Here is a 22,827-nt window from a genome sequence, read left to right on the forward strand (position 1 = left end):
TTCTATCAGCTTCAGTTTCCTCAGCTATAAAATGGAGATAATAATAGCACCAAACTCACATGGGTATTGTAAACTTGGCACATCGCCTAACTTTCTGTAAGTATTTAATAAATGATTGTTCTTGTTCAGTCATTTTCAGTTGTATCCGGTTCTTTATGAACCCATTTGGGGTTTTGTTGGCAAAGATACTGCGATGATTTGCCATTTCCTTCTCCAGCTCATTTCACAGATAGGGGAATTGAGGCAAACAGAGTGAAGTGACTTCCCCAGGGTCACACAGCTAGTGAGTGTCTGAAGCTGGATTTGAACTCGGGGTTGCTGAGTTGCCGACTCCAGACCTGATACTCTATCCACTGTACTACCTGGGAAAGGTTTAGGAAACACATCCCTCTGGTTCCTAGCTTTTGGGGTTTCACCCATTGAGGACCATTCAAGGTGACTGATACATCAAGATTTTTTTAAAGGAGCCATTCTGATTTTCTGTGAGCATTTACATTCATTTAACAACATACACTTGCTCACACACAAACATAATCATGGTCTAAACCAAGTTAAATTGAATTGGAAAGAAATGATTTCAGCATTTTCAAAGTAGGCATCATTAGACCTGAATCTAACAATCAACAGGAAAAAATATCCCTTTCTTTCAACTTATCCATATGAGAACTCTCATCACACTGACTGTTATAGTCAACATTCTAGTAGTGGGATTTGAGCATCTTCTGTGTGCAGAATCCTGTGTGAGATATTGTGGGGAATTAAAAATAAAGGGACAGGAATTATGTTTACAACTGGAGAGTTTACAATATAAGGTAGTCACTGAGCAGTAAAAATAGCAGGGGTCTCCTATTCCAGAGTCTTCCTCTCATCCTCCTCTTGATCACTGCAATCACTTCCCACTATATATAACACTCCCACATTTTTCTCCTGAATCTTCCTTTCCTCTCCCTATTCTCAGCGCAGGTGGTACTTTTTTCCTGCTTCTTTTCCATAGTAAGTGAAGGCTTCAGATATCTATGGGCAGTCAAGTCTTCTGTCTCAGAAACCAACACCTCCTTCCCCAAATCCTCCCAGCCATGCAGGAGTCCCAGCATTCTGTCTTCTTATCTCTAGTCTCTTTTCGGCTCTCCTCTCAGCCTTCCTTTACCTCCTCCCCCCCACTGATAACATGAAGATCCCAAACCACCCCCACCCTGGGCGGAACCAGGAGTTAAGAAACTCCTGGAGTTCTGAAGGATCTGAACTAAGAAACCTCTTGCTGCCTTCAGTAAATTCCTCTAAGCCCCAAGCTACAGAGACCATTATTAATGTACTCTTTCCCAGGGACTAACAGCTCAGTTAACTTTAACGGTAACACATTGATCTTGTCATTAGCCAACTTACTGTCAGCCTTAGGGAACTAAGGAAACTAAGCCAGCACCGAGGCCCTGGAGAGGACTGGACTTTACCTCCCTTGGGGACAGTCTTGGTGGCTGTAGCCTTGCAAACTGTCTTCCAAGGAAACAAAGGACCTCCGTCAATGTCAACAAGTGAGATGTTGACCCAGGGGCTCTGCCTCCAAACCAAAATGACTTTAACGCAACCCAATAGCTTGTATTAATTAAGGGAAAATGAAACAATGGGTTTATCACACTTTTCATTAACTCCAGGACGGCAGAGGAAAGGTATCTGGGAGGCTGGCAGGGACAGAGATGGAATGAGCTGCTGTACACATTCGTGTGTTTAATTAACGAGGGGGAGCCCAGAATTTGCCTATTACAAGCAGGTTTTCCAAGGACAGCCAAAGGGAAGGGGAGGGAGGAAAGAGGGCTAGGGGAGAGGGATAGAAGGAAGAGCAAGAGCTTCTGGAAAGATGAGGAAAAAGACAAAGGGAAAAATTGTGGGGATTTAAAAGAAATACAAGTATTCATTTAATCAATAAGTATTTATTAAGTACTTGTTTTAGACCCAGGGATAAGCTACATTTCCTGCCCTTCTATGTTACAATCAGTTGATGGCATAATAGAATGATATAGCAGGAAGAGATCTTAGAGATCTTAGATCTTGACCCCTCATTTTGCAGATAATTAAGTTGAATGACTTGCTCAAGACTACATAAGTTGGGGGAGAGACGCTAGAATTTGAATCTAGGTCCTCTTATTTGAGATCTCAAGACCTTTCCATTGTACCACTTAAAATTAGATGAGATTAATATCCACGGGGCAATAGTGAGCAATACAAGATAGGATATAATTGGGCTGGACTGTTCAATGCAGCCTGTTAAGGGTCCCATGAGTACTTCTACCTGTAGATGCAGGGAGGGAGCTATCATGTAGGGAAGGAAATATATTCATGGAGTAGTGAGATTTCCCATTCTGCCAACCTACAACCTTTCAAGGGGCTAGTGAAATGAAAGGAAGAAGGCAGTCATTTCCCCATCACCCAAACTGGGACCAGTAGTGAGACTTCCGTATATCTAAATCCTATTCCCCTTATCCCTCCATATTCTTGTCATGGCTAAATGAATCAACAAAAAATGCTCATACCCAGCCATCTTCCTTCTACATGCACTTATTATGCCCAGGTGCTATGATTGTTGTTGTTGTTGTCATTGAGTTGTTTTCAATTGTATCTAGTTCTTCATTCATTTGGGGTTTTCTTGGCAAAGGTAATGAAGTGGTTTGCCATTTCCTTCTCTGACCATTTTACAGATAAGGAAACTGAGGCAAAGAGGGTTAAGTGACTTTTGCAGTGTCAAAAATCTAGGAAGTATCTGGGGTCAGAGTTGAACTAATAAAGGTGAGTATTCTAAGCACAGTGCTGTATCCATTGTGCCATCTTGCTGCCCACATATGCCATGTATATTGAGACTTGAAATCTGAAATTAAATATCTTATCCAATATTTTCAGGATAAATCTCAACTACCACTCTCTCCTGAAAATCTATCCACTATCGCCTCACATTGCCTCAAAAGGCATGTTCTAAAGTCAAATCAAATGAAATGATCTTCTTCCTTATAAGAGGTAGTTAGGTGGTGAAATAGAGCACTAAACCTGGAGTCAATAAGGCTTGAATTCAAATTCAGCCCCATTCTTTGCTGTATAAACCTTATGTCACTTAACTGTTGTCTCAATTTCCTTAAAATGTGTATTGGGAATAATAATATCACCTACCTCACTAGATTGTTGTGAAGATCAAATGAGGTGATATTTGTAGAGTTTAGTACTGTGCTTTAGCGTAAGTACTTAGTAAAAGCATTCCCACCTTTCTTCCTCATCCTCTAATATTTTCATCTTGTTCTCCCTAATATCCCTCTCCTCACCCTCCCCCCAAATCTCTCTGCACATGCTACTTGAATGCTGATCTTGCCTTTCCTCTGTTCCTCTTTCCATGCATCTCTCTCACTCCCCTAGGCATGTTCTGCTATGAGTCATATGCTGACAGAGTTGATGGCAGAAGCTATGACTGGTGCTGACATTTAACCTTAAAAGCATATTCCACACACTGAGCCTCACTGTGGCAGGGCATATTCATAGGGACAAAGAAAATAATGTTTTTGAGATCATCCTTACTCTTCGAATCATCGGATAGATAGGATTTCTAATTGGAAGAGACCTTTAGGGTCATCTGGGATGAGGAAAATAAGACTCCGAGGGATGAAAGGCCTTTCAAAAAGAGGAAGTAGATAGATTTTGATTCAATATAAAGTAATAAAGTAATAGTTGGGTCTGGCCCACAGTAAGATGGGTACCTTCATTAAGTTGTATACCCTCAGTCCAAGGGAATGTAAGTTCCCTGAAGGCAGGTACTGGATCATTTTTTTGGCTTTGTATCTCTAGTATCTAACATATTGCCAGACACATAATAGGGCTTAATAAATGTGTTGTGGGGTATGTTGAATCGCATTGATTTGAATTTTCACTGGCTGTAATCGAGAACTAAATACCTGATAGGGATGTGGTAGAAGAAACTCCCCACATATATAGGACATTGGACTAAATGATAATGCTTAGTACTGTGACTTGCACATAGGAGGTTTTTAATAAGTGTTTAGTAAATTGAACCAATTTGCTTCTCTTGCTATGATCTTAGGATCCAAAAGGAAAGATATAAATATATAAATATAAATATATATATATATAAATTTTTTTTTTTTTAATTTGGAGAATGGCATTTGCCATTATATTATTTTCTACTTTTTATGGTGAAAGAAGTGTATTCAAAGGTTTTGGAATCAAACACCTCTGACTTTGTGATTTGGAGTAAATCACTTAACAGTTCTAAGCCTTAATGTTCTTATTTAAATAATGAGAAGATTGGAGTAGATGGTCCCTTCCCATCTCTATATCCATTATCCAGTGAAACATTCCTCTCTTCCTTTTACTTTCCCTTCCCTTCTTTCTTTTCCTTTCCCTTTCTTTCTTTTCCATCCCCTCCTTTTCTCTTCCCCTCCATTCCTCTCCCTTCCCTTTTCTTTTTTTCTTTCCTTTCTCTTCCCTCCCCTTCTCTTCCCTTCCTTCTTTTCCTTGAACCTTGGTCATTTTGTTGAGTTGTGTTCAGTCATATCTGACTCCCTGTGACCCCATTTTGGGTTTTCTTGTCAAAGATCCTGGAGTGGCTTATCATTTCCTTCTCCAGCTCATTTTACAGATGAGAAAACTGAGGCAATCAGGGTTAAGTGATTTGCTCAGAGTCACACACCTATTAAGTGTCCAAGGCTGGATTTGAACTCAGAAAGAAAAGTCATCTTGACTCCACTATGCCACCTAGCTTCCCGCACTTGGGTCAGAAAAAAAAAGAAAATGACAACAATAAAAAGTGATGATGTTTATTTATAAGGTTAAACATCCAGGCAAGCTCCCCATTCTACCTGAGGCTCTCTGGTGGACTGAGAGTAATTCTGGATCTATAGAATCCAGTATAGCTAGCTGGATGGATCTCAACATTTATTCTAAATAACTCTGAAAAAAAGATGATGTATTGAATTTAGAATTAATAAAGCTGGGTCCCAAAACACAAACATATTGAATTCATTAGGTAATAAGATTGCAGTCCCACTTAAGTCTATGACTCAGTGAATTTCCCACATGTGTATTTTTGTTCACTTTACTCTTCTGTGTCATTTTTTTAACCTTTAAATTAAGTTTTTCCCTTGTTAAAAAAAAAAAAAAAAACACTAGAAAACACTTTCATTATCTGGCACATATGAGTGTTAGAAGATGGAACATTAAGCTGATAATCCCAGAAGTGAAAAGAGGTAACCAAGATTCTAATGTGGTAGATAACCTAGACTCAAGGATCCAAATTGGCTCAGAAATATGGGAATATTCAAATATTTCAAAATGGGGCTTAGTATATAATGCCAGAGAAACTGAGGCAAGATAGAGATTAGAGAACAATTTAATATTTTATTTGAAAGGGAGAGATTTACTGGGACCAAATGGATCCATGCTTTGGTCCCAAGGCTGAATGAGACTATAGTCTCCAGGAATTCAACAGCAAATGTTGGATGCAAGATTCTTTTATAGGGTAACAAGAACGATAACATAATGGGGGAGATACCTAGGATGACATATTGGAGGGAGGTACTGGAGAGGCTCCTGATATTCTAATGATTTCTAAAATGGTTAAAGACCTTTATCCTATCAAACATTAAGAGGGAATGGTTATAACCTGAGGCAGAATAAATAGTACAATTAGGGAAACTGGGTCAGGACATTGAAAAAGAACTGTGTCACAACAAGTAGTTAAAGAAAAACAATGAAAGATAAGAGCTCTACAGCTGAGGACCAAGGTTCCCATGGTCCGGCACCATGAAGTTAAGGTGGTGCCTTGGGAAGTTGACCATATTCATTCAATTCTGAATTCCAAGTCTCCATGATGATCTATTCTTCATCTATATGGAATAAACTATATCATGTGGCTAGGCATAAAATCAAATATTCCCCTCTGCCCACTCACTCAAATTTTAAATGCTCAATGAACTCTTTCCAAAACTTAGACCTTATCTTTAATTCCAATATCAAATACTGTGGTTTGCTCAACAAGTCACATCTCTTTGTTTGCTTCTTAAACTGACTTTCACCTAGTGCTCACATTTATTTTTGAACCAGAACCTTGGCCCATCTCTGTAACTTTTCACTGGAGATCAGCTCCAACACTTTTTCAGTATTCGAAGGCAATGGACTTGGAATACCTTTTAGGAAGCTTTTCTCAACAACCTTTCCACAAGTGGATTTCATCCCCAGTCCTCACTTCATGGTATTCCAGGAAAGCTATAGAGAAAATAGAGTCAAGGAAAGAAAAAGTCAATAAATTTCATTAATTATAAGATTTCAAGCCTAATTCAAAGAAGATTTCTTATAATATAAGTGAGTATTAAAGAGTTTTTGAGGAAGGATTTGTAATTTTCTGGATTAGCAATTGCTAGCAGCAAGCCAAAAGAATAGAATAGGTGGGGGAAAGCCCTTTCCCTTTCTTTGCCTTCCCTTCCTTTCCTTCTATTGCCTACCTTATCAGAATATTATGAAGATTAGATAAGATGGTGTGTGTGAAATGCTTTCAAACCATAAAGCCCAACATAAATGTAAACTATTTTTGGTTATTCACTAGCCAGAGGGAGAGAGAATAGAGGGTAAAGCAATTGGAAATGTGACTGAAAGCCTTACAGGTCAAGAGAAACACTTAATTAAAAAAAATAACTGTGAAAGGATAGGGGAAGAGTTCAAGATGGGACTAAGGGTCCCAGCCACAAAAGAAGAAGTTAGCAAGCAATTTTTTCTCAGGGACATTGATCAGAGCTAAATCTGGCTGCCCCTGTGCCAAATAACTGAGCAGAGGCTACTAGGGCAATGGGAGTTAAGGATCTTCTTTTACTGGGAAGAAGGAAATAAACATTTATTTCTCACCTATTATGAGCCAAGCACTTGGCATGCTTTACAAATAGTATTTCAGTACCTTGCCTGAAAGGTAAATGTTATTATTATCCCCTTTTTACAGATGAAGAAGCTGGGGCAGATTGAGATTAAATACCATGCGTAGTGCCACAGAGCTAGTAAACAAAGGTCAAATTTGAATTCAGATCTTCTTAACTTGTTCCACCCAGCTGCAGGAAAGGAACAATCAGAAATTGCCTCTCCCCAACAAAAATCAAGAGCCAGTTTTTTGGATGAGACAAAGGAAACCTTTGGGGGCTTATAACTAAATGACACTGGCCCAAATCAATAAATAGAATTTTTTAAAGCACCTACTCCATAATGAATCCTGCATGAATATGGGGAAGATATAACCAAAAATTGCAGAGGGAAAAAAAAAAAGCTAGAAAAAAATATAATTATTATCCTCATTGAACTTCCAATAGAGTGGTAGCATAAAATCATATGATTAAATTAATGTATTTAAAAACATTTATAAGTTAAGGTATAAACTAATTGCAAATCAATACTTAGCAAATATTCTTTTTTATTCTGTTTTTAGAAGAATGGGTAAATGCAAAAAGTCATATAAATAAATAAAGATTAATGGATAATATCTATAATTTATATAGTGTTTTATAAACTTTAAAGCACTATATAAATGACAAATACTATTTGATCTTTCCAACAACCCCAGGAAGTAGATGTAGTTAAATTATTCCCATTTTACAAATAAAGAAACTTAACTGGAAGAAGTTATGTGACTTTTCTAGGTAACATGCAGGTAACAGCTTATCTAAAATTTAAACTATCAGGAGTCAGGAAGATTCCAAGTGCACTTTGCCCCCTAGCTGCCTCAGAAACTACTTGCACTGTATAATCCATTAGAGTGATTCTGTTCTTTAATATTAAAGGATTATAATGAAAGAGAATGGTAAAGACTGTGTATGTACATCTGAATTGGTCATTTTGTTCTTAATCTGTGTAATCAGATTGTTTAAATCATCTCTCCAAGTACTAATATTGAAATCTGTACCTGTAAAGAAGATGCTAAACAACAATTTCAAAGGACTCAGGATGAAAAATGTTTTCTACCTTCAGAGAAAGAACTAATGAACTCTGTACAGATTAAAGCATAGGATTTTTTCCCCTACTTTCTTTGTTTCTCTTGCTTATTATTATTATTATTTTTTTTGCAACATGGCTAATATGAAAAATTGGATATTGGGTACTGTATTGCTTTCCTCTGAATGGGTGGAAGAGAGGCTGGAAATAGGGAGAGAAATTGGAACTGACAATTTTAAAAATAAATGTTAAATTAAAAAATAGTAATACAGGGGGTGCTAAACACTAAGGATTTACAATACTACCTGCTTCCTACAGCAAACAGGTAGAGATATTTAACAAGAAATTTTAAGAAATAATGCAAATGTCAGAAATAATTTTTATGTCATCAACATAAGGGTTCTGGGGCAAGATAGAAGTATCAGAAAAACAAATGATTTTAAAACATCAATGAAGGATGATATAAACTATTTGCAAAAAACTTGGAACAAGGGAGTGATCAGTGTAGAGTTAGATATAATTTTAAAATGTTTCAAAATTATTTTTGAGATGTGATGGATTGGATGAAAAAAGGAGAGGGAAGGGCATTATGGATATTATCTTATTATCTCAGTTAGATATTATCTCATTTGAAGCAAGTTGATTGCATAGTGGATAGAGTGCTGAATCCTGGAACCAGAAAGACCTGAATTCAAATCCAGCCTCAGACTTACTGAATATGTGACCCTGAAAAAATCACATAACTTCTGTCTGTTTCAGGTTAAAGTAAAATGGGGATAATAATAGCATCTGCTTCACAAAGTTGATATGAACAAATGAGATGATATTTGTAAAGCACTTAGCATTGTGTTCTGTATATAGTAGGTGTTATATAAATGCTTCCAAAATGGACCCTTCACTCACACCCTCTAAAGAATCTTGTCAATGGAAAAGGGAGCAGAAGAGAACAAGTCACTGAAGGAGTCAGAAGCCCAATTTGCCAGAACTCTGTGCTACTGAATAATTAGCAAGATGGTTGGCAATGGACTAGAGGAGCTAATGAAGGGCCCTGACGGTCATGGGAAGGTAGCTGTATCTAATAAATGAGATAATATGTTTAAATTATTTGGCAAACCCTAAAATATTATAAAAATGCTATCATCATCATCATTATTTATGACAATAGGCAATAAGAAGTTATTCTTGGTTCTTGAGAAAGATAGCAGCCTGCAGAAACTGGTCTTTGAGCCAAGTTTTTTTCTGGTGGATTTTATATGAAATGGAAGAAAGCAAAAGCAAATGTAGAGAGACAAACTGGAACTATTACATCAAACTATTACATTCCTCTTATATGGAGGGCAAAGAGGCCTGAGTTAGAGGATTTCCAAAAGATAAAGCATCTTTTTTAATTTTTAAGGCGATATGTGGCCTGGAAAAGAAAAATTTAAGAAAGAATTTGGAAAAAAACATTGGAGTAGCTAGGTGGATAGAGCACTGGCACTAGAGTCAAGAGAACCTGAATTCCACTGAGGTCTCAGACACTTAATAGCAGTGTAGTTGGGCCCACCATTTAATAGCCAAGGCTGAATGATCCCATTCTTTCTCATTATTGTTCATAAGAAGGGAGTGTACTATAGAAGAAAGTTCTTAATCCACCATCAAAGGCCCAGGGTTCCAATTCTGCCTCTGGTATTGTAATGTGAAAGGATAAACTTAGATGTCCTCTAAAGTCCCTTTCAGCTCTTTAAATGCATTCTGGACATTATTTTATATGAATTTGTTGCCTCCCCTCTTACAATATAAACTCTTTTCCAAGTAGGGATTGTTTCATTCTTTGTAATTGTATGTACTATGCCTGGACATAAATGCTTACTGACATAAAAGAAATGCTTAATAATATGCTTGTTGCTTGATTGATTCTATAATGATTAGTCAGAGGTGGTTATCAAACGGAAGAATTCCTCATTTGTTAGGATGTGGGGTGAAATGATCTCCAAAGGCCCTTCAAACTGGAACATTCTGTGATCCTAGGGCAAACAAAAAGGAAAGAAGAACTGGATCCAAGAGATATTATATATAAATAGTTGGCAGGACTTTGTGATGTTTCACATTGAAAAGAAAATGGCAGAAGACTCTATTTCATTCCATCTTTGCCTTCAACTTGCTCTATTATCGCCTCACTGTGATAAACCTCAGTAACCCTCTCTCTTCATCTTCCCCAAACCTTACAAGAAAGGTTTGACAGCAACAAGTGACCCTAAAGGCTTAGCATATTAGATATTTGCTTGGCTCGAATTCCAACTCTCCAAGGGCAGGGATTATGGCTTGGGTTTTTTGTATTCCACAGAGGACTGCGCCTCATCTTTCATGTAATAAACCCTTCGATGTCTGAGGAGGGGAGGGGAAAGAGGAGATCAGGAACCTAAAAGGATCTCTTCTCACTTGTGCAAGAATGTCTTTGTATGTCTCCTGGCAAGACAAAGATACGCTCTCATATTATGACTCTTTGGGCACTGCCAGTTCTTGGAGTGATGCCATCCTAGAAGAAGCAGATTGGCAAAAGAAAGGAGTACTGCAATGCTCACAGGCACAGGGCACTCCCTTACCTGATGCCAAGTGTGCAGCTTGCCTCCAAGCTGGCCCAGACAGAGTCATGCCCTGGTGCGACCTCCCCTTGTCTTCTGATGGATGGCCTTTCATCTGTCACACAGACACCCTCTGAAAGTCCCCATTTGTATCCTTGTAGATGCTAATCTCCTTAATGTACTGAGTTGAGCTTATCTCCCTCAGAGGCCTCTGGTTATTTATGTATTTCTGTCACTGACTCATTGAATCTATTTTCTTTTGCTTCCAATCATCTTTTATTGAGATAACTGAGAGGATAGAGCAGGTCCATAATGACCCTGGTTTATTGGCTCATTATAAGACACCTCTCTAACAAAGCATAATTGTTGGACAGACTGGCAGAGGAGGCAGAAGGCTATGTGTTTTTGCCAGAAAGTATACGGGGAGTGGGGGAGGGTTATAGTAGTTTCTCTCTAAGCACAGGGACTCTTAACCCAGGGTACCTGGATAGATTTTAAGGAATCCATGAACTTGAATGGGAAAAAAAAAAAAAAAAAAAAAAAAAGATTCATTTTTATTTTTACTTACTTCTAACTAAAATGTATCATTTTCTCCCATTATTATTATAGACATTATTATTCTGATAAATCTATTCTATAGATTTCACCAGATTGTCAAAGAAGACCATGGTCCAAAAATGGTTGAGATGCCTTATTCTAGTGTAAGCCCACAATTCATGTCCAAAGACTCCGAGCCCTTATTTGCCACCTCTCTCCTCTTTTTTTTTTCTTCCCTCAACATTTTTCTCTGTTTCACTTCCTTCTTTCTTGATTTCCTTCTCCCTGCTCTTTTTTTTTTTTTTTTCTATTGCCTTCCTCCTTTCCTCCCATCTCCAGTTCCTAGTCAGCCGCTCTGAATTCCTGGCAGCCAGTAAAGGGGTGGAAAAAATTGTTCCCTTTTCCTCTGTTCTCTGCAGCATGAAATCAGCATTTTATATTTTAACAAGAATTGGTAAGGGCAAGGGGAACTTGATTAAGCCCAGCAGCTTCCTATCTTTTCAGACATTTAGCAGCCTGGATCTTTTCTTCCATTCAAATATTTCATAAAGGTTCGGCACAGTTTAGAAATAGAATATAGAACTCTTTCTCTGAATCATGATGGCTGTGAGTTTAGACATTCCATACCCATTTCACAGGTCATAAACCTAAGTTAAGAAAAGAGCTAATGGCTTTGTTTTGTTGTTGATGTTGTTTTTTTAATATCAGATTTAAATGAAAAACCAGGAAACAGCCCTTAGGATTCTTGACTCTTAGAATATTCCCTAAAACCTAAAAATATACTATGACCTTTAGTACAGATTTAGACTGAAAAATGCACTGGAATGAATTCCAGACAATCAGGCTTCTAAGTGAGAGCTCTGCCACTAATGAGCTGTGTGACTATATTCAAATCATTTAACCTTCTTCAGCCTGTTTCCTCATCTATGTAAATGAGTTATAGCCCGGATGTCCCTTTTTCTCTAATAGACAAACTGGGGTTCAGACTTGAAGAGTCCTCCTAAAAGTTATCTAGATGGATCATGTTAGCCATTCCCCAAAGAATCTGGGCTGCTGCTTCACTCCTAGGTCTAATCTCAGTATTTCTGATTTCATTACAAGGAACCAAACTAACCACACCTTGGAACAAATAGCAAACTTACTACATTCATCATAGAAAGGACAAGTACCAGAGTGCAAAGACAGTCTGAACTTGACTCTCTGATGTCTCCACTTTCCCTGGAAACCTATATTTTGGTTCCTCAATTAGAGCCCTATTCAGGGAGCAGGTAACAATCCCTCCCTCTTCTTCTCCAAGCAAGTGACAAAAAAATCAAGACTGCTAGAGAGTCAGTCCCACCTTATACACAGCCCTTGACTCACTGTGCTAGGAAAAGGCAAGGTCTAGGTTTGCTATTGCATATCAGAGCTTTTTGCCTTTTCACTCTTCAGGGTCAATTTCTTTAGTTACTGGCTTGAACTAGGAGCTGTCCAGCTTGATTTGAAATTCTATAACTCCCAGCACTCTGCCTTCCTATGGGAAGGATACAGTGTGGCAGAGTAGAGAGAGTAGTGAATTTGGAATCAGGAAGAACTAGGAAAAACAAAAAGTTAAACTTTCAGAACTCTAAACAACTATAATCCTGTGACTTTATAAGTACAAGGCAAAATGGAATAATGGATGGAGTGCTGGACTTGTAGTCAAGAAGACCTGGGTCAGGTATATGATTCTGAGCAAGAGAATTAACTTTTGTGTGTCTGTTTCCTCATATGCAAAATGGATTCATTGATCTCTAAAATTCCTTTTAAAGCTTAGCACAGAGTATGCATTTAATAAAAACTTCTTAATTAGATTTAAATTGACTTTCAGCTAAAAATCCATGAACATATGATGCAGTGTTTCCCTACTAGTACCTTGAAAGATTCTACCCCTAGCATGGTCTGAACTACTTTCTCTTGGTCAGGAAACTTCACAACTATCTACTAGTTTCTGTTCTATTACTGTCACTCTACCCTGCCTTTAGTGGCTCTCAGAAAAGTGTGCAACAACTTTTACAATGAGATAACTAATATCAATATTACCTCTTAGCTATCTCACACATTTCCAGTTGTGCAAATTTCTGCTAAATTCCTGTTTTAACCCACTGTCCCCACACTTTCTTCTAGCCAAATCAAGACAGTTGAATTCCATTCAGTTCCTTCCTTATCCCAGGGTATATGTTTCCCAAGTAATCAGCATTGTAGCTTTTTAAAGCTGGGGGAAAACACCCTAACCTTCTTCCCCTGGCTATTCCAGGTTCCATCATTGCCTAAAATTAGAAATTAACGATAGAAATTACCCTTCAAAAAAGGAATTGAAAAACTGAAATAGGAGGGGTATAGTTGAAAGATACTGCTTTCAGCCTATTAAAAAGGAAAAATCCAAGGCCCCTGTTGCAAAGGGGATGGACTAAGTGATTTCTAAAGTCCTTTCAAGCTCTGACTTTCCACAGTTTTGGGGTCATAGAGTTATAATGCTCTCTGAGTGATGAATCCTTAATAAAATTCACCAAACACTTGGTAAGTGCCCACTAGTACAAGGGACTACTCTGATCTCTGGGGATACAGAGAAAAACAAAATCTCTGCCTTCAAAGAGTTTATATTCTATACAATAAATCCTATTGACTGGCAAAGAAACAAAGAAGTTCTCCAGTACAGGAAGGGAAAACTCTCAACTACTCCTACAGAATTTTCCAGTTCTCCTTTTGTCACATAAGGCTCCTAGGAAAAGGGCATAACAGATGACAGTGATAAAATCCCACATTCCAGAGGGAAGCCATGTAGGCCAGTTATTTACTGCTAGGTGCCCAGGCTCTGTCCCACTGATATAAATGCCACAAATAAAACACACTCCCAGCTCAGCAAACAGCATCTATCTTTCTTGGGGTGATGCTTGGTAGTTTGGGGCATAAATCCAAATCCCTGCCCACTGGGGGGAATAAACATCTTCCATCCAGATGGATTGGTATTCTTGGAGGTTCCTTTCTCTGGGGGAATCTCAAAACATCTGGCTGGTGCAGTCTCTGTATTATGACCTAGTAGGACTTCTTCCCTCCAAGTAAGAAGGGAACCTGTGACCCAGCCTGAGGCTACTGCCAAGACCCCCAGTAGAGTACTCATTTGTTTGGTTAAATGCAGTTTGTTTTTAATTACTTGTGGCAAATGCCCATAGTACATTTTGGAAGAGCAATGAAGCATTGTTTTTAGGAGATTGTATGCACACATGCATATGTGCACATATACAAATGCATGCACATTCACAAACACATACACAAAAATGCATGCATACACACACACATATATATATATATATATACATATATATATATATATACATATATATATATACACACATATATATATACATATATATATACATACACATAATCCAATATTTGTTGGAAGTAAAATCAGCCTGCAAAATAATTTTAGTCTGTTTCTAGCAACATTGAACAAAATTTTATTAAGTAAATGTCATGTATAAATCTTTATTTTAAAGATTTTAGGGTAGGGAAGGTATTATAGGGGAGGCAAGGACATTTTAAAAATTAAGATTTTATTTCTACTCACATGGAATTTAGAGTTTAGTATACTAATTTATGTACTAATTATCATGATATAATAATGATAATAATAATAAGCTAATATTTATGCAGCTATTTAAGGTTTGCAAAGAGCTTTTCATATATTGTGCTTTATAACAACCTTAGATACTAGATTCTATTATTGTCCCCATTTTACAGATGAAGAAACTGTGTTTGAAAGAAGGTAAGGGACTTGACCAAAGTTACAAAGCTTTGAAGCAGAATTTGAATTCAAATCATCTTTCTACTAGGCCACTTAAGTTTCTTTACTAAAAAAAAAAAAAAAAAAAAAAAAAAGTGACATTTAGAGATATACTGGAAACAGAATTTTGTGTACGTTGTAATTCTAGGCTTGAAATAAAGATCTGAGTTCAAATCCTGCCTCTAAAAGTTTTTGTCCTGTTCTATGATCCTAGACAAGTTACTTTGCCTGTTTCTGTGCTTGTTCTCATTTAGCAGTATCTCTAATAAAACCTCAACTAGGATCAAAATGTTGGGCACAAGTGAAACTACTAAATGAGAACAAAGGATGGATATATACAAGATTAGTACCTGTGGGACCAAAGAATCAGGGAATTAGTGTGGGAGAAAGCACTTGTTTTAGTTGTCTTCTTCCCTAAGAATGTTTGGATTCTTCCCTGAGAATGTTTAGATTTAGAAGTCTGTAAAGGCCTGGAGCAGAAATCACTTTGGAAACCAAGATTTCTGTGGTTCAAAGCTAAACCCAATCTTTGGGAGGATATTTGGGCATGGTTGATGTTACCTGAGGCATTCTGATAGTAAGATAAAGTATCTGGGGACAATGGAAGAATTGGGTGTAGACTAAAAACTAATTGTTAAGTCTGGATTTAGCGACAGATCAGAGAAACCAAAGCAGGTCTTATCTCTATCTTCCTCCATTTCCTAATCTGTAAAATCAGTATAATACCACCTACCTTCTAAAGTTGTTGTATGCATAAAATGAGATACTATTTGTAAAGTGCTTGGCAAACTTTAAAACATTTATATAAATACTAGCTATAATAAAGATGGAGCAGCTAGTAGATAGAGTCCTGGACCTGGAGTCAAGAAAACTCAGCTTTCTGAGTTCATATCAGATCTCAGCCACTTACTAGTTGAGTGAGCCTGAGCAAGTCACTTCAGCCTGTCTGCCTCAGTTTCCTCATCTGTAAAATGAGCTCATGAGGAAATGACAAACAACTCCAATATCTTTGTCAAAAAATCCCAAATGGGATCATGAAGAGTTGGACCTGACTAAAAAGTGGCTAAACTACAATAATATTGAAGATGAGAAGAAGAGTAATTATCTCCAAACCATGTCACATGGCATCATTCACCTGAAGATAGACTCTGCTCTTGGCTGGCTAAGCATCTACATGTTCAGAAGTTTTCCCAAGTAATGGAAAAAACAACTTGCTGGTATTATTCATTAAAACACATACCAAACCTCAGGCCCACTACCTCAGCAAAAACAGTCCACAAGCCTGGCAAAGCTTTTTATTAGATTTAAATTGGAGATATTCAACACATAGGCAGCAAGTCAGTCCTTGTGGTTTCCTAGTCTAGAATTTATAGAGGAGTACAAAATGTGGAAAGGGAAGATGGTTCTGGGATCTTTACAGCTGCTAGCAATGAATAACTTGAAAATTCTGCAAACTTTAGAGTGAAACATTCAATTGATGCCTTCAGTCTTTGAGTGGGTCCATGTGAATTATTGGGAAGAAGGTAGTAAGGGCAATGTGTTGATCCTCTCAGAATTCTTCATTACTTGTAGTTTCAAAAAAAAAATGCCTTTGATTTATATTGAAGTGCCCAATTTTGATTCATCCATGCTGCCAGTCTTTTAGGTCTTTGCTTAGTATTATACAGTTGTTACTGCCTCTGTTTGTTTGTTTGTTTGTTTGTTTTTAATTGTTGAAGCAATTGGGGTTAAGTGACTTGCCCAGGGTCACACAGCCAGGAATTTGGTGTCTGAGTCTGGATTTGGACTCAGATTCTCCTGAGTTCAGAGCTGGTGCTCTATCGACTGAGCCACCCAGCTGCCCCCACCATTTCTGTTTTTAAAAAAGCTTTTCTACTCAGTGAAAAAGTCAGAAGGCATGCATATATCTTTGTGAATCAATTTGTTCTTATATAGGTTTGAAACATTAATGGATGTGTACATTTTTTCTTCAAAAAGTTCTTGAATCATATGTATAGAACATCCATTATGTAACATATGTGTAGAACATGCCTTATGTATCTTTATACATGGTTTTAGTCTCTATAAAGTTTTGGTTTATTTCCTAATAACCTACTGTTCCTTATCCCACTATTTCCCTCATGTTCTCTAGGATCCAGCCATTGATCTACCTGATGTTCCACAGTCTCTCATCTCTGTGCCTTTCTCCTAGCTATTTGCAATACTGAGAATGTTTTTTCTCTCCATGGCTCTACATAATAAATCCCTGTTTTTTTTTTTCCAATATTTTTTGACCTTCTATACAAAGTCTTTCTTCATCCAACCTCCCTCTAACCCCTCCCATCTACTTATTAATTTTCATAAAGATTAGCTTCTATTTAATTTCTGTTAGCCTTGTATGAACATATATATGGATATATTATTTCCTTATTTGAGTGTAAGTTTCTTAAGATCACAAACTGTTTTGTTCTTGTCTTTGTATTCTCAACATCTGGCATAGTGTCTGACATAAAGAAGATATTTAATAGATGCTTTTTGATTGATTGACGATTCTTGCCTTCTGCCCCCAGCTACTAAAGGGTTTACCCATTTTATTTTTCTTTCTAGAAGGTCAAGGCTTTGTGAGTGAGGATGAGTATCTGGAGATCTCTGGCATTACCCGGGACCAGTCTGGGGAATACGAATGCAGCGCCTTGAATGATGTTGCTGCCCCAGATGTGCGGAAAGTAAAAATCACCGTGAATTGTGAGTTGTCCTTCAAGGCTTGCTCAGAAAGTGTGTGTGTGTGTGTGTGTGTGTGTGTGTGTGTGTGTGTGTGTGTGTGGTGTATATTGGCGTAAAATGGGCAAAAAATGGGAAAGAGGAGCAAAGGAAGAAGGGGTCTCATCCTATCCAACTTATTGAATAATTCAGGATGGTATCTTTAGTCAAATACTCTGTCAAGATGCATACACTCATATTAGCTCTGCCTTAATTTTCAATCTTTGAAATCAGATTGGCTTTTGTAACTCCTACTGAGCTTTCAGGTGGGTTTTTTACATCTGGGATAATGTGTTACATTCCTTCCTTGCATGCCTTATAAAAATTATATAAGTTTGGTAAGAATTTATAAAATAGATACTCGTATAAGTGTAATACCGATAATTGGGAAATTGTTCTTCAGGGTGCTAGACTCAAGAGATATCTTTAGGAAATTCATTTGTTTCATGGAAGTGCTTCCTTAGCAACTATTTTATGATCTAACTATTTACGTTCCAGATCCTCCCTATATCTCGAATGCCAAGAACACTGGGGTGTCACTGGGTCAGAAAGGCATTCTCAGATGTGAAGCTTCTGCTGTCCCCCTGGCTGAATTCCAGTGGTTCAAGGAGGAAACCAGGTACCCAGAAGTAGGAGATTGGGCTTCTCTGACACTGAGCAGATAGATAAAGATATCTTTTTTGATTACTAGTAGGGGTAATGAGAGAGGAAAATATAGAGAAAACAAAAAATGTTCTTACTGCTGGCATTTCCCACAAATACATCCCCTTGTCAAGTTGGAAAGAATTTGCTGGAATTTATGTGTTAGGATAGTTGTTTGTTTCACATGGTGTTATATGACTTCATGTAGATTCTCTTATCCTGTACAAATATCCCTATCTCTAGACAAGGAATGTCCATAGGGTCTGGATTTGAATTGTCTCTCTGATATTTCATTTTGTGACTTTGGACAAATCATGTAATCCACTTGGTCTACAATCAGTCAGTCATTTGGCTTTTTATTACATAATTACGGTGCCAGGCACTGGGTTCTGAGACTACAAAAATAATTTAAAGAGCATGCCTCTCCCCCCAAACAAAGCAGTTCCTCCTCTCAAGGAGTTTACAGTCTAAAAAGGGAGACAACATGCAACGGACTATGTACAAAGAAGATAGATATCACTTAAATTGGAAGTAGTCTCAGAAGGAAGATAGGAACATTAAGGTGAACTGGAAGAGGCTTCTTGCAAAAGGTCAGATTTTGGCTAAGATTTTAAGGAGATCAGGGAAATTAAGATAGATGGATAAGAAGAAAGAATGTTCTTCACAACAGAGATAAATAATGAAAATGCTCAGAAATGAGATTCTCTGGAAATGGAGTGTTATGTGAGAGGAATATCAAAGATGCTGATATCACTTGATCACACAGCATATATTGCTGGGAGTAAGGTGTAAGAAGACTGGAAAGGTAAAAAGGGATGAAGTTAAGAAGAGCTTCATAAGCTAAAGAGCAGATTTATATTTCATTCTAAAGTTAACAGAGAGAAACTGAAGTTGATTGAATGGGGGAAGATGGTGTTTGACATGGTCAGAATTGATCTTTAGGAAGAAAAATTTGATAGCTGAGTGGAGAATAGATTGTAGTGGGTAGAGACTTGAAGCAAGGAGATCAATCAACCTTCAAGTTATTGCAATAGTCAAGGCATTATGCACAGTTAGCAGGTATGTCCTGGCTAAATATCTAATAAAGGAGACAGAAAATGATTGGTAAGACAGGTAAAAAGAGAGCCAGGAGAAAACAGTGTCCCCACAACCTGCAAAGGAAACAGTATCAAGGAGACAGTTTTTTTTTTTTTTTTAAACCAGTTTCAAAGGCAGAAAAATCTAAAATTATGAGGATTAAGAAAAGGCTATTAGTTTTGTCAATGAAAATATTATTGACTTTGGAAAAAGCAGACTTCAAAAGTTAGACTTCAAAGATTAAGAAAAGAATGGGAAAAAAAAGGGACAGCTAGGTAGCACAGTGAATAGACCACCAGCCCTGAAAACAGGAGGACCTGAGTTCAAATCTGGTCTCAGACACTTAACATTTCCTAGCTGTGTGACCCTGGTCAAGTCACTTAGCACCAATTGCTTCAGGGGGAAAAAAAAAGAATGAAAAGAGACCAAGTGGAAGAATAGACTATGAAAAGCTTTCTCAAAGAGATAAGACCCAAATTAGAGAAGACATATATACAAGACAATAACTAGCAAAAGTAGATAAAAAAAAGGGAGATTTTCATATGTGAAAGCAGAAGGAAGTTGGCCAGAAGAAAGAATCAATTTAAGATTAATGAGAAAGTAAGGAGGATAGAGGAGATAATCTGACAGCGTAGAAGCATTAAATAAATAAATAGATAAAGATTCAGGTACAAGGATTTTCTTTGGCAAAGAGATGGATCACCTCTTCATGTCAAATGGGTGAAAGTATTCAAGTGACTTTGAAGTGGCAGAAGTCATTTGTGTAATGTGAGATGAGGAACAGAAGAGACAAGCTCTTTGAAATGGCTTATTTTTTTTTTTTTTTTTATGAGATATGAGGCAATGTTCTTAACTGAAGGTCAAAGATAGGGGAAATTTGGGATGTTTACAGAGAAATTAAAAGGTAGGAAAAAAACACTATGTTAAGTGAAATTCTTCAATGTTTGGAAAGTTATAAAAAGGATTGCCTTGCCATAGTGAGGACCCATTTGGGATTACATAACAAAAGTATTGCTCAATCGGCAGATTTAATAAATTTCTTTAGCTTTATTCTCCAGCACCTGAGAGTAGGAATGAAGGCAGTTAATGGTAGGATTAATTTAAGGGATGAGCTTTGATAGAATAAAGAGACTCAACTGGTTCAGCAAGGGGTCAAGATAGAAGAGGAAGAAAAGCATAGTCAGGGCAGAAGTGATGGTTAAGGAAAGAACTGAGGGATAGAAGGTTTAGAAACTTCACTTTGGATGATGAGAAAAGATTGGAGTTGCAAGGCATAGAAAGAAATAGAATGTTAATGGACTAAAATTTAAATTTGTAAAACTAGATCCGATTAAAACAATTAGATCTGAAACATACGTAGATGATGGTAAGTAAGATCAAGAGTATGACTATTTCTGTGTATAGCTATGGTAAGATGATAGAAAGGATTATAGGAAATTAATAAACTGAGGAATTAAGAAGTTAGGACATTTAAGTCAGTATAAATACACATGATGAAATCCCCTAGCATGAACAGAGTTTGGGAGGAGAGGAAAATGTAGATCTAGGAATTGAAATTATTAGTAAGGAAGGAGAATGTGTTGGAGACTTATAGAAAATAGTCACCAGAATGTTGATTTGAGGATAAATATGGATTGAATGAATCTCAAAGGAGGAGAGGTTACTAAGTGATGGTAGAAGAGGGAGTGCCTGGAAATACCAATAAAGAGTAAGGAGTAACAATGCTGGAAAAGATAGTTGGGAAAATGTCACCAGGAGGAAGCAGGTCTTAATGAGTACAATAAAGATAGAAAGAGTGAGAAAGGTAAAGGCTTAAGATTGAAAGTCAGTTTGTTACCTTTAGAACAGATTTTATAGAGAGCAGAATGGAAAGGTTGGGTAAATTTAGAGTCAAATGTTGAGGAAGGGAGTAATGTTGAGGAAGATGGGAATAAGGGTTTAGAGAATAGGATTTGAATAATGGCAACTGGGTGCCCAGAAGTACTGAGATGGAGTAAGTTTGCTGGGGTAGAAGTGTGCTAATCATTGAAGAATGATTTTGGTAGGTTCATGCATAGGAATTTGGTCTTGGGTAAAGTTTTCTCAGGGTTTAGGCAGCTTTCTGTGGGATTAGGAGGGGACAGACCATGGAGGATGCTCAGTAGAGCTGCGGATGGCCAGAAAGGCCACTTGGAGTACAATGGAATGGCTGTTTGGAGAGTCAGGCTTAGACAAGCAAGTCATTTTTGGTGGTTCTGACAACTGGTGGAAGGAGATTAGAAAATATCCTCTGAAATGTATCCCTATTCTAGATCCTTGATCCCAGGATTACTTTTGACTAGTTTTCCTTTTTTGCTCCTGATGGTGGTAATGATGATTGCTTGAAAGTAGGGAGATGGAGAGGAGGAACAAGGGGACCTTATATAGGAGGAAGTCCCTGAGGTAGGATAACCATATGAGTATTTTGAAGGTGGCATAGAAACACCTTTAGCTCAGCATTTTTCTACCTGATTTCTTACTATGTCTTACAGAATCAGATAGATAGTGTCTCCCTCTCATTTCAGGTTAGCCACTGGCCTGGATGGAGTAAGAATCGAGAATAAAGGTCGCATGTCCACACTGACTTTCTTCAATGTTTCAGAAAAGGATTATGGGAACTACACTTGTGTGGCAACAAACAAGCTTGGGAATACAAATGCCAGCATCACATTGTATGGTGAGTTCAGAAAATGTCTTTGTCTGTGACGAGAAAGAAACAGAGACAGACAGAGATAGAGACAAAGAGACAAAGACAGAGCAAGAGCGAGAGAAAAAGAGAGAGACACACACAGAGAGACAGATAGACAGAGAGAAAGAGACAGAGACACACACACACACACACACACAGAGAGAGAGAGAGAGAGAGAGAGAGAGAGAGAGAGAGAGAGAAGGACAGAGACAAAGAGAGAAAAAGAGACAAAGACAGAGTGAAAGTCAGAGACAGAGAGAGAGGAGGGGGACGGAGAGAGAGAGAGATAGAGACAGAGAGAGACAGAGAGACAGAGAGAGACAGAGAAACAAAGAGAGGGAGACAGAGACAGAGAAACAGAGAGAGGGAGAGACAGAGACAGAGAAACAGAGAGAGAGAGAGAGAGAGAGAGAGAGAGAAAGAGAGAGAGAGAGATGGAGACAGAGAGAGGGAGAAAGGGAGACAGAAAGAGAGAGAGAGAGAAACAGAGAGAAACACACACAGAGAAAGATACTTTGCATGGCCTATGCCCCAAGAGCATAGGAATGATGAAATCTTCCCTTTCCCTACTCTCCCTCAGGATACCGTGATGTTAATAAGATGAATAAGTTCCTTCAATTCCTTTGGAAAATGGTTCCTGTCTAACTGCTTTCACTATAGGGCACGCACCCAGTTTGTTAACATTCCTCTGATTGTCACAGGAGAAAAGAAATTAAGCCAGCCTTATTGGTGTCTGACTTGCTGAAATGTAGACAGTTATTATGATTGAGAGTTCAAATGCAGTACCATGGAGAGGT

At 37.8% G+C, this 22,827-nt stretch overlaps 1 protein-coding gene across 3 annotated transcripts in view; it reads left to right on the plus strand.

The window, feature by feature from the left end:
- Positions 1–22,827, plus strand: part of OPCML (opioid binding protein/cell adhesion molecule like) — a 1,459,533-nt gene that overhangs the window by 1,415,128 nt on the left and 21,578 nt on the right. For all 3 annotated transcript variants that reach the window (XM_031963694.1, XM_023499560.2, XM_003764418.3), the window contains 3 exons: positions 17,452–17,589; positions 18,103–18,223; positions 21,867–22,018. In XM_031963694.1, coding sequence (XP_031819554.1) covers positions 17,452–17,589; positions 18,103–18,223; positions 21,867–22,018 — 411 coding nt within the window. The remainder of the gene's footprint in view (positions 1–17,451; positions 17,590–18,102; positions 18,224–21,866; positions 22,019–22,827) is intronic.

This window comes from Sarcophilus harrisii, chromosome 3 (genome assembly GCF_902635505.1).
Source record: "Sarcophilus harrisii chromosome 3, mSarHar1.11, whole genome shotgun sequence".
NCBI lineage: Eukaryota > Metazoa > Chordata > Mammalia > Dasyuromorphia > Dasyuridae > Sarcophilus > Sarcophilus harrisii.